General features: G+C 44.6%; 1 protein-coding gene across 5 annotated transcripts in view; it reads right to left on the bottom strand.

Annotated features, from left to right (window-relative positions):
* Positions 1-12,232, bottom strand: part of ADGRB1 (adhesion G protein-coupled receptor B1) — a 294,498-nt gene that overhangs the window by 138,648 nt on the left and 143,618 nt on the right. For all 5 annotated transcript variants that reach the window (XM_040588096.1, XM_040588098.1, XM_040588097.1 and 2 more), the window contains exons 5-8: positions 10,429-10,593; positions 8,579-8,743; positions 5,000-5,164; positions 2,238-2,402 (exon numbers count right to left, since the gene is read on the bottom strand). In XM_040588096.1, the coding sequence (XP_040444030.1) occupies positions 2,238-2,402; positions 5,000-5,164; positions 8,579-8,743; positions 10,429-10,593 (660 nt within the window). The remainder of the gene's footprint in view (positions 1-2,237; positions 2,403-4,999; positions 5,165-8,578; positions 8,744-10,428; positions 10,594-12,232) is intronic.

The raw sequence follows: 12,232 nt of genomic DNA, 5'->3' as shown, positions 1-12,232 counted from the left end.
TGTAATCGCTATTGTAATGAAATCCCATAGGGCAAGCGGGACCCCTGCAGTGCTCTGCACATATGCAGAACTAGTCCCTGTGCCAACAGCTTGTGAGTTCTGTAGGTAAGGCAGAACATGGGTGGAAAAGAGACAGTTTCATTTCCAACCTGTTGACACGGAGCTGAAGGAGAACAAGATTAAGTCACCCAGTTGTGACCAGTACGTGATCACCAGAAAGCCTGTGGCAGAGTGGGGAGCTGAATGCAAAACTCTTGCCTCCTGGACCAGTGCTTTGACCATTGTCACAGACTCCCCACATCAAACTGTGGTTCAAAGGAGGGTTTGGGGTGTGGCGTGGGAAAATTCTTGCATCCTCGGCTGCAAAATAACAGAAAACATCAGAAAGCAGAAAGGGAGTGTGCTCACTTCCGAACTCCCCTTTCTTCTCCTCTGACCCGTCAAACCTTCCTGGTCTCCTCCCTCCTGCAGTCTCCCTGGGGACCGCTGAGGGATGCTGTGGATCAGAGATGCTCTTTAGAAATACACTGATTGTCTGGCGTTGTGTTGCCAGTAAGTGCAGAAGCAATTCCCAGGCTAGGAGAGAATAATTTCATCCTCTTTTTCTCTCCTTCTTTTTTTCTTTTTGAGGTTGCTTCATAACAAAATCTTTTTTACCAGCGTAACCTATTTGCACGGGGAGATTCTAATAACTAACCCAATTAAGCTCAATTCTTCTGTTCAAATCAAATCATGCTGGCATTTGATACTTTCTCGAGAACAAATTGAGCAGATTTATTTTTAGCCTCTGATGATTCCTCACCTTTTCCTTCCCTTGCAAATTAAGAACTACAGTGAGACCCTTCTGGTTTTGAACCCTAGCAGGGCTCAGTCCCTGAGACATGCCTTTTCCTTTTGAGCACTGCACAGGCATCAGCCCCTGCAGAAAAAGAAGAAAAGATTGGGCTTGTTCTGCCAGGGCCCCAGCTGGCACACACTGAAGCTGAACTAAATCTGCATTGCTCTTAGACACCAGCAGACAACACCGTGCAAAGATTTTCTATGGTGAGGGAGAGCTTTGTGGCTCAGTTAGAAGAGATTCTCACATGCCACTGCTAATTGAGAGGCACAGCTTGTAAGGAGAGGTGATGTCTTTTATTAAAGTGTAGCTGGAAAGAGTGAATATGCTGTCACACAGCCCTTTTCTCTGTTATCTCCAAGTTAAACAGGCTGAAACTTCCACACTGAAGTGTTTTGGCTTTCACCTTTGTCTTCAGCAGTTTGCAAGGGAGTCTGAGGGTCAGCTGTCCTCAACACGGCAGATCCACCCCCAGAAACATCTGCACCAAAACCGCTCCCTCCGTGCCGAGCTCCAGCTTGTCTTTTAGGGAGACACCCCCTTTCCACTAGGACTGCCAGGGTACTGCCATGAGAATCTCTCCTGTCTCTCGCTGAGCTGCTCTGACAATTAATTACCCTTTTGGTCAAAAATCAGAGCCTGTTACGATCGATGCAATCTGACTGCCAACATCACATAGGCCATTGATTCCCCACCAGCAATTTCACCAGGCGCTTCAACTGAGACTGAGAAAGGAAATAAAAATGGTGTACAAGCCTTTTTTCTGGCCTCTGTATACTGTGTGAAAGACAGACAGGAACAGTCCCAATTTCAAATATTTGCTCCTGCTTATTGTCACATTAAATCTCAGGTTTTCCTCTGTCCTACAGCTCCCTCACCCTCCATTCAGGCTTTTGCACCCTTTTTCTCAAATGGATGCTGCTCCCATGGCTACAGCTGGAGGAGGGAGATTGGGTAAGGCTCTGACAGATGCAGACAGATCTGTCTTCAAAAATTGCCAGTAGTGCTCAGGTCTCCCAGAGGCTAAGTAAAGGGTGGGAAACCACTGCAGCATCCTCAGTGCTCAGCTGCTTCATGGACTTGAGACTCTGATAACAGTTTTTGCTGTCAGATAGTGTCTCTTTTCCTCTTACGATTCTATGGCAATGAAAAGATGAAAAAAATTAAGGTTAGGCTGGTGGGACTTACCAAACATTCACTGAAATCAGCATGGTTACACTGGCTGCTGCAACAGTTAAATCAAGCCTTTGACACATCTTGTGCCTGGGTTACGGGCAGGGTCCAACTCGGTCACAATTCCATGTTGCATTCAGCCCTCTGACACAGGACGTGGAAGCCCTTTTCAAAATCCAAAGTTCCCTTCATGTAAAGGAAAGTGTGAGGGGTCTGGGATACATACCAGGACACTTTCTGTCATTGCACTGCTTATACTCTTCCTTGGGGCCCTGGCAAGTCTCTCCACCGAAGAAGGGCCCGTAGCACACTCGGTCACGTCTCTGAGTCCCACCTCCACACGTGGTGGTGCAGCTGCCCCACACTCCCCAAGCCTGCCACTTCCCATCCACTGGAAACAAAAAAAGAGGAAAGAAACAACCTGTCATGCCCAAACATAATCTGCCCCAGAAGGAGGCAAGGTCTCAAGGTCAGCACAGGAACGCAGGGTGAGAAAAGCATGGCTTTGTGGGAAGGGAGATCTCTTGCCTCAGATCTTTGTCTGATCCTCAACAGACATGAAATCAGTGTGCTCTTCCCCATTGCAGCAGCCCTTTAATAGAATCATAGAATCATTTAGGTTGGAAAAGATCTTTAAGATCACCAAGTCCAACTGTTAACCCAGCACTGCCAAGTCCACCACTAAACCATGGCCCTAAGCACCACTTCTAAGTGTTTTTTGAATGCTTCCAGGGATGGTTAAAGGGTGCTCTTGTGTTTCTCAGAATCCTCACCACCTGCAAAAACAGCCCTACCTCTTCCCTTGGGCTCAGATCTGGGGCTGTGCTTGTGAACAGTCTTCAAGTGGGCAGAGATTAAATCTGCCTGGCAGCCACATTTGCTAGCCAAAGTCCATAGCCGGAATTTGATTGGGATGTGCAATGTACGTGTGAAAATAAGCCTTGCCAGGGAAGGCCTGGCTCAGGGATTTAGAGAGACCAGTAGAGCCTTTGGGCAAGAAACCATGAAGAAACATCAAATAAACCTCCCTCCAGCCATTTCTATTGCACTGTTTTTTCACGTGCCTTGGAAAGAGGTTTGGGACGTTGTCTCATGCCATTGTATCTTTTCCCAGCATCTTTACAGATTCAGTGGAAATGCTACTTTTTTATGTTAACAATGGCATTTATCAAAATGCTACTTCTTTTACATTAACAATGGCATTTATCAAAGCCCTATAAAAATGTTAATTAGCCCTCACAACAAGCCTGCAAGGTAGAGAAACATCTCTTCTGCTGCATCACAGATGAGAAACAGCAACTCAGTGACAGAACTAGAGCAAGGACCTAAGTCTGCTGATGACTATTTGAGTTTTAATTAGAAGTTAACATATCATCTTGGGTTTATTAACTCCTTTTGGGAGGATGGGGGATCCTTCTCCTTGAAGAAGTAGAAGAAAATTATCAATGAAGAGGGACAGTACCAACCTCTGGTGCTTTCATTAGTGGCACTGTATGCAGTGAAATACAGGACCAACATTGCTTTGACAGCTAACTCTGAAATCAGTGGGACAAGGCTGTCTAAAAGTGAGGTGCTTTTAGTCTTTGAAGTTGTCCATAAATTGCAAAGAAGGAGTGAGATACCTAAACACCCAAACCTACTAGAGACCATGTAGGAAAGTCCAATACCTGTGTTAAATACTGCTTACGCTCTGTTGCAGATGGTGATGCTACCAGAGAGGATAGGGATTCTGTGAGGAAACAGGTATACCGGGCTGAAGAGCTACTGGCTTCTATGCTTGTGGAGTGGACAGAACTATACCTGTTCACCTGAGCAAGGTATAAGTGCCTCAAAGAGCTGAGCTGTTTATGGCTATCTCTGTTCTCTCAGAAAGGGGAGAAAGATAGTCTCCATCTCGGGGCTCCACTTCTTCTCAGTCCTATGGTCCTATGGTGAAGCACCCAGGGAGAGGCAAGGAATAGTCCAGGAGAAGAAAAATCATTTTCTTGCTTGGCAAGAAAAATTAGTTGCTGAGCAATCTTGAAGACTTCTAGTTGTTCAAGCCTTCTTTCCAGGTCAGAATATTTTACACACCCAATTAGTCCCTTTGCAATGGCCTCCCCCAAGACCTCTGCAAAAAAACAGGAGCAAATTGCACCTGCAACTCTATAGTGCTGGTGTCAGTCTGAGAAATGCACATTCCTGGTGCTAAGTGTGCTCTGGTATCTGCTTCAATTTTCATTGCATCTCCTGCATGAAATAGCTATCTTGGAGCCCACGGTCCATGGTATAAAGACAAGATGATTATTCTGAATGTAAGGTACTGGCTACAACAGCTGGGGAGGCAGGAATAATAATAATAATAATAATAATAATAGTAATAGTAATAATAATAATAATAATAGGGTTTTGTTGTTGTTGTTGCTATTATTATTATTATTGCCATTATATATATATTTTTAAGACACAGCTATATAAGCAAAGTAAGTGACAAGTCTAAGATAAGCATGAATCAAGACTTCATTGTGCCAGACTTCCTTCATCATAGATAAGGTTCAAAGCTGTGATACAATGGAGGTTGCTTCCCTGTTTGCTTCAACTATAACTAGGAGAAGTGAATTGGTAGGAGAAGAGGAACAAAAAAATAAAAAAAAAGGGCAAGAAAACTGAAGCATTATAGAGACCAGGAAAGGGTTCCATTGGTATTTTGCTTGTGTTTCTTTTAAGCACATGCTGAAAACTGATATCTAAGGTTAGAAAGACACGTTCCCTGTGGATAATCACTACATCCCCTGTGGATAATCACTCACCTCTCCGGGGTCTCCTGGAGCATTTGCCAGCTATGGATTTCAGCTGGCATGGTCTAGTGGTATGATCCACAATCTCCTTATTACTGCATTACTGGTGAAAGCTGTGAAACTCTTCCACAAAGAAAAAAAATTACAGAAGCCTGCCTGGGACTGCAGAGAAAGATGACCCAAGAGAAAGAAAAAGTCATTGGTCACTGACCTGGGCATTGGCGCAGAAAGCAGTCCCTGGTCTCCACCCAGTGTCCCTGGCATTCGGCTCCCCCGTATGAAGGTCCATTGCACTCCCTTGTCCGCTGCTGGGTGCCGTTGGAGCAGGAGGCAGAGCAAGAGCTCCAGCTCGACCACTCATTCCAGTTGCCGTCCACTGAGTGGCCCAAAGAAAGATAACAAAACGGAATGTGAAAATCGCTCCCACTGGAAGGAGACATGTGCAAAGAGTATCTGGCCTTTGCCTACAGGGGACCAAGGCAGGGGAGGACAAACTGGAGTCACAGAGTGTGAGAGAGGGCAAAGATTGTCAAGAAAAAGTTCAAACAACTGTATTAATGGCAATTTGTTGGGACCCTCTGCAACCTCTAACTGGTATGTTATGGCCTGGCTGGATGCAAGTGCCATAACATTTCTGGTTTTATGTCCATACTCTATGTTAACACCGAAAAAGTTGAAATTATTGATATTACACTTTCCATCATGAAAGTCAAAACTAGTAATATTGCTGATCATAACATAATGTCAAAATAGAGAGCATGGATCATATTTTCGCTGAAAATTTTGAAGGAATCAATACATTACCATGACATTTCCCTTTTTGGGCAATCATCACTTTTTGAGGGAACCCATTCCTCACCCAGAAGCAATGCATTAGTCTGCAGGAAAAGAACTTTCTCAAGCACCTAAATGTGCTGTTTTTCATTAAAGCTCACACAGAAACTTGAATCACAGCATTATTCACAGGAATTCATGCTGCTAGCTGGGAAATGTTTGGAGCAAAGGTGTGCTCCAACAGGAGACCACGACCAGAGTGCATGTGTGTGGTCAATGTACTTTTCTCACAGTGAATTAACACTGACAGGCTTGATATGTCTCTACACAGCAGTGTCTTTGATAATTAAATAGAGGAAGGAGGGACAAGAGAGGTTATGATGGGATGGGGTTGGAAAGAAACATGAATACATCTTATTAGCGTGGTACAGTGTGAGGCATTCCCAAGTGTGGCAGTTACCCCCTAATTGGTCCCTGATCAACAGATCCATCACCCAGTCTGCTATTCCTGGAGCACTTTTTTCTCATTAGCAGCGGTCATCATGCTCTGTTTAGCTCTCATTAGCTGCTAGCTCTCACTCAGAAAAACGACCTGAATCCCTGAAAAGTCTGAATTCTAGCTCAAATCATGTTGCTGTAGATTGCAGCTCATTTTCTTTGTCTTTGTTTGTCAGTCCAAGAAAAATATATGCAATTTGAGCTCCTGTGTAATCCGCAAGGACTGAAACAGCCCTGAATAATCCCCATTGCAGTTGAACAGCTTTTTGTTTGCAAACATGTTAAAAAATGTCAAAAACATCCATATGAGCAACTGTTAAACTGAGAGGGGGTCACGTGAGCTCAGGAAGTGTGAAAAACGAGGCAGGCATAAAAGTACTTCCAAAAGGTGCTTGTTTTCAGTAATCCAAGCTTGATATTTTCATTGTGCATAAATTCAAAGCATCATGCCAGTGCCTATCAATCCTGAAGAGGGTAAATGCAAGAAGTGGTGACTGACAGGTGATTCCTCTTTGGAAATGATCCCAAACCCCACAAAGTAGACCCTACCAGGTATAAATTAATGTGGCTTTTTTGACTGAAGGTAGTGCTGCTAGTTCCCATGCACTGATGGTGTCTGCTTCCCAGTAGCATCCCATATGTTGGAAAAGTGAGATTGCATTTATCAAAGTAAACGTTGCATTTACCAAAGAAGTTGAATTTACCAAAGCTGTACCTGCTGCTGTGGCAGTGGTGATTGGCAGCTGACCACAAATGCGAGTATTTGGAGGTGGAAAAATAAATTGCTCAGTCAGTGGGAGATAAAGAACATTTCATTTTGTTTGAGATGAGACATTATTTATTCATAGACTGTAATTTCAAAGATGTTTAAAAAAAAAAGAGAAACAGGGACGTCCGTGTTGCACCTCCAGCCACTTGCACTGATGTAAAGATGCCTCTTGGGCAAGATGCTGAGGGCTCTCCACCACAGCCACAGCAAACACTGCTCGGTGCCATTGTCACACCGCAGTGTGAGTCTATCAAAAATGTTCACTGGAGTCTGGCTGGTGTAGCCTATGCAGAGACTGGCATTGTCTTCCTCATTCTCTCTCTGTCTCCAAAGGACTTGGGGCTCAGCCCGTGGTATCTGCTGCTCCAGAGGAACAAAAGCTCTGTTGTCCCTGCAGCAAAGCATTTTTATCAGCTGTATTAATAAATCCTCAGAGCGGCGCAGTAATAAGCAATATGACTATCTGGTGTGTCAAACGCTGAGCAGCGCCCATTGTTGTGCTTCAATGATTCCCCAGTGCTGCACTCATTTGGCACTGCAGAGCCACTGATGGCCTTTGTGGCATTAATTAGAGCTGAAGTCTTGCAGTTGGGCTGCTTGTCTCTTCCACCACTATTTCATTCTCGGCAGCATATCCACATATTTATTTGTATTTAAATTAATTATGGATCAATGTTAACTCAGGGTATGCTTTATTGCCCAAGCAATGCCAGGTCTGACTTCTTCAATTTGTCTTTTTATGACAGAGCCAGTTTGTTGCCTGGGATGTTTTTATTCCAAGTAGAGTCTTCTGCACAGTGGCCAGAAATCTGAGGATAGCTACTTGGGGTGAAAACCGGGTGGGAAACACCAGGAGACTTCCCACTAATATTTTCACAAAGTTCTCACCACTCCCACAATCCCTTTCGTCCTCCAGGGAAATAATATTGTCTCATAATGATTCTCATTAAACTGGAAAAATGTCAGTTGACATTACCCTGGGAGAGGGAGGGAGTGTTGGGGAGCTCCCTTGAGTTCAGATCATGTTCACCAGGACATCCAGACTTAAATAAAGGGGGACTCTGTGGTAAACCCAGGGCCAGTCTGGTTCAGGGGAAGGAAGCTACAGGAGCACGAGTGGATTTCCACTGAGTAAAAGCCATTTCATCTTGAGGTTTTATTTCTGTTTTTTCCAACCAAAACTCAGGGAGAGCCATTTGGAAGTGAGACCCAGGGGTAGGGAAAAGGCACTTAAAAATATTGAAATATAGCATGGAAGGCTCTCAGGAGCCTCTTGGTCCATCTCACCATCCAAAACAGGATCAGTTACAGAGAAGATTTGCATATGCTGTGAATTAACGCACATGTATTTCTAGCAAGTAAAACTGTTAATTAATTCCAGCACAATAACAAGCCAAGTTAGGTGAAAGAACTTTAAACCATTCATTGGAGATAACAGCTGAGAAGCTTAAGATGGTCTTGGAAGCAGTGGTGATAACTGAGCCAGTCGAGATCCAACCCATATAACGCGTCCTCTGAAAGTTATTACACAGGGCAAATCTGAACCTAAGGCAATGCTGAGCTGAGCAACCCTAGAAAGCACCTCTAGGTTCCTCCTTCAGTGTGTCCTTTACTTATAGAGGACCTTCTTTAGGACAGTGTACTCATTCAGCTGAGCCAGCTACAGACCTATTCGGTGAGCCATGTTTGGCATCTTCAGAGATGGGGAGACCTGCTGGAGGGAAGGCTTTGAATCTCTAACTGCCTTACCTGGGCAAAGTGCAATGTTGCAGAATTTTGTCTGCTTCTCTGGGCCCTCGCAGGGGTTCCCACCAAATTGTGGAGGCTTGCACGTACGGGTCCGATCTCTGTACCCTCTTCCACACGTGGAAGAGCACAAGCTCCATGGAGACCACTCGTCCCAGGTGCCATGCACTGCAATCAAAGCAAAAGAAGTAAGTTTCTTTTCCAAAAGAGGTCTAAAGAAGTGAGTGAGCCCACAGAGCACATCATCTTCCCACCCAGAATGAGCAGCATGTGAGAAGTGAGTGTGGGAAGGCCAAGAACAAACCAATCCAAAATACGCGAGAGGAACACCGCGTAATTTTTTATGTTTTGGTATCAACACCAAGTGCCTGTTACTTTCCAGTCTATTTTAAATAAATCACAATGCGCTTTTAATTGACCCTATTCTTTTCAGATTTTTGAGCCAAGAGAAAAGGACATTTTTTGAGCAAAAGATGCAGTTTGCTACATAGGAACAAACCCCCCACCACTCTTTTGGGAGCATCATCATCATCATTTTGTCACTTCTTACCCTTATTTCCCTCCCTCGACACATTTTACTACTGAATCGTCAAAGGCTACAGCATTTCCAGCCTCTCAGAAAAGCTGTAGTCTGGCTACTAATTACTATCATATGTCAGTAACACCACAGAGGCAAAAGTAGGGAGACTTGGAAGAACAAAATGGGATGGACAACGTGCTTCAGTAGTGCTCAGGCCATCACAGGTAACTCCTGGACTTAAACGTTTAAAGCCTTCTAATCTATATTAATCTAATCTTCTCCAATCTAATCTGATCTAATCTAGCCAGGTCATTTATGGAAGGTTAGTCACCATACTTTCTAGAGGCCAAATATTTCAAGAATTTACTGATCCCTCTTAAGGGACTTTGTCCCTCCCAGCTTTATTTTATGCAAAATCAATAATGTTTCAGGAAAACAAACAAACAACACCCTCAACCCCACCCCCCCAAACCAACAAAACCAAAGAAACCAAAAACAACCCCCCCAAAAACACAGGTACTTTTCCAGTCCTTCATCAGTTGCTAACAGTGACTGATCCACCAGTATCAGGAAAGGGTGTGCAAACCTAACATTTTGCAATTGTCATCTTGCATGGTAGGAGATAACTAGAGTAGGAAACACAGGAAAAAGCACAGGGAAAGAGTTTGGTGGTTTCACCATTGTAGGATTGCTCCTGAACAACGATGTTTCCAGCTGAGAGTCGTAAATAACACACCTAGTTTAACAGCATAATTCTTCACATTAACGTCCAGGCTCCCCAGACTGTACATTTTCATCAAAATTTTGGAAGAAGGAGAATGAAAAAAGGGATGATGGCTCGCTCAGTTCATACCAGCAGCCTGAGTTTTTCATGCTGAATTTGCAATGGTATGACCAGTGTTGGCACCTGAGCAACTGAAAGTATCATGTGGTGCTTCTCTTTCCCAGCCTGCCCCATGCTTGGAAATACCCCAAAGGACACATGCTTTTCAGATGTACTGTGTTAATTGTCTTTAGATAGCACTGAGTTATTCATATCATGCAAAACAAGTGCCCATCTAATGGTGCTTGGTCTAGCAAGGGTCTCTGTATGAGGCTTTAGGGTAAAACAAGAAGGAAGAGGAAACAAAAAATGTCTCCCTCCAAGAATCATGATAGAATGGGTTGGGTTGGTAGGGACTTCAAAGATCATCTAGTTCCAAGCCCCCTACCATGGGCAGACACCTTCCACTAGGCCAGAAGAAGATATCACAGTGGAGATATCACAGACAGTCAGTCCTCTGTGCATCTCCCTTCCCCTCCTGCTCACACATACATGGAGCGCTCAGCCCACCTGGGCACACTGCAGAGTTGTTGCACTGTCTCTGCTCCCGGAGAGGGCCGCTGCACTGAGTGCTGTAGGAAGACGACACGCAGAACCTCGTCCTGGTCTGCCAGCCCTCCCCGCAGGTAGTTGAACACACACTCCATGGGGACCACTCCTCTGCCGCGGGGTCACCTGTTGGGGTTGGAGCAGAAGGTGAGCACGTGGCACGTCCTTAGTACCTGGATCTCCAGGGCAGTGCTTGCCAAGTTCCATTTCACCAGTCGCTGGTGAGCTGTGAAGTTGTGCAATGTGTCCCACGTGGGGTGTGACAAGAAAGGTGCAAGGGGATTGGTGAGAAAATGTGAAGGTTGACAATGGGCTAGAAGGTTTTTTTGGGTACTGCATAGAGCTGTAACACACACACGCACACACACGCACACACACTCACACAAACACACACTCACACGCACACACAAAACCAAAAGGAGACTGTGGAAGCCTCAGGGCACTGGGCAGGGCAGGCTCCACCATAGATGATGAAGCGGTGTAGCCACTGCAGAACTATGTGAGCTGGGGTATGTAACATCTACTCAGAGATAGTACTAATTAAGTAGCAGTGATTGGACAGATACAGTAAATATGACCATAAATTGAGCGGTTGTAAGGATTCGACTCATTTCCTGCCTTCTCACAACCCCTACCAATGCAGATTGGCAGTGGAGGTGCAGACAAGTCAGAAGATGACAGTGTCTGAGAAGGACATTGGCTGAAGTAACTCCACAGAGTTTTCACTTTTCATCTCCTTCACCTGTGGAGAAGATCTGCGTTAACTGTGTGACGCAGAACAAGGCTGACTGTTCCAGAGCATCGTACAGTCCCTATCAATTGCTTACCTGATGGACAGTGTTGGAAAGACAACTACAAGTATCTCATTGAACAAGAGAAGGGAGTGGAAAGCAATGAGACAAATTCCCTTTATCAATAATATTCTTGTAGAGAGACAGTCATGCCAGGGGTGTTTCAGTCAGACCACAGCCTCCAGGTAAGTCGTCAGAAGTGTGACATGGGCAGGGAAAGGACAGTTTTACATTAATTTTCATAGGTATAAGTCTACCCTTGAGAAAATGTCTTTCTCTCCCAGATGAAAGCAAAAGCTTGCTTCTTTCATTTAAGTAAGCTCTGCATTGTTTGGGTTTTCTGATTTTTAATGGGTTGCTAATAACTACACATTATAAACCTAGAATGTAACATTTGGTATGTATAGCACACAGGCATATGGCACAAATAAACACCAGCACATCTTTGAGGATGCATAATAGAGGGACATACCCTTCTAGTAACAAGTTCTTCAGAGCATCAGACTGCACCATGTCACATCCTAACCAGATGCATCTGGCAGACTATGGATGATATAAGAAAGGTCATTGGGTGCAGCAGGTAAGCATGACTTCAAGGGTCGTACAACATGGCACAGCCTGAGCTGCACCCAGCACTTGGATGTGTTTCCCACACCACCACCCCATTCTCAAAGCTGGACAGCAGATGCTGTATTAGATCGGCCAGCTGCAACATGGAACATGAAAGAGACTCTAGCAGTGGGCTGCTACAGCTTAAGATCTCAGCCTGCTTGCAGGGCAGTGAGGGTTAGAAACCAGCTGCATGGAAGTCAATGTCGGTACAGGAACTGTGATGGGGACTGTAAGGGTTGGAGACCATCAGACTCTCCAGTATGAAAGCTGTGCATGTCTGACTTTTTCCTCAAGGTGGTATATTTATGTACTAGTGTCTTAAGGGGAGTTTTCTGCATGCAATGAAATTTTATGCAGGATTT

Source organism: Falco naumanni, chromosome 3 (genome assembly GCF_017639655.2).
Source record: "Falco naumanni isolate bFalNau1 chromosome 3, bFalNau1.pat, whole genome shotgun sequence".
Lineage (NCBI taxonomy): Eukaryota > Metazoa > Chordata > Aves > Falconiformes > Falconidae > Falco > Falco naumanni.
This window is presented reverse-complemented; position numbering and strand designations above follow the sequence as displayed.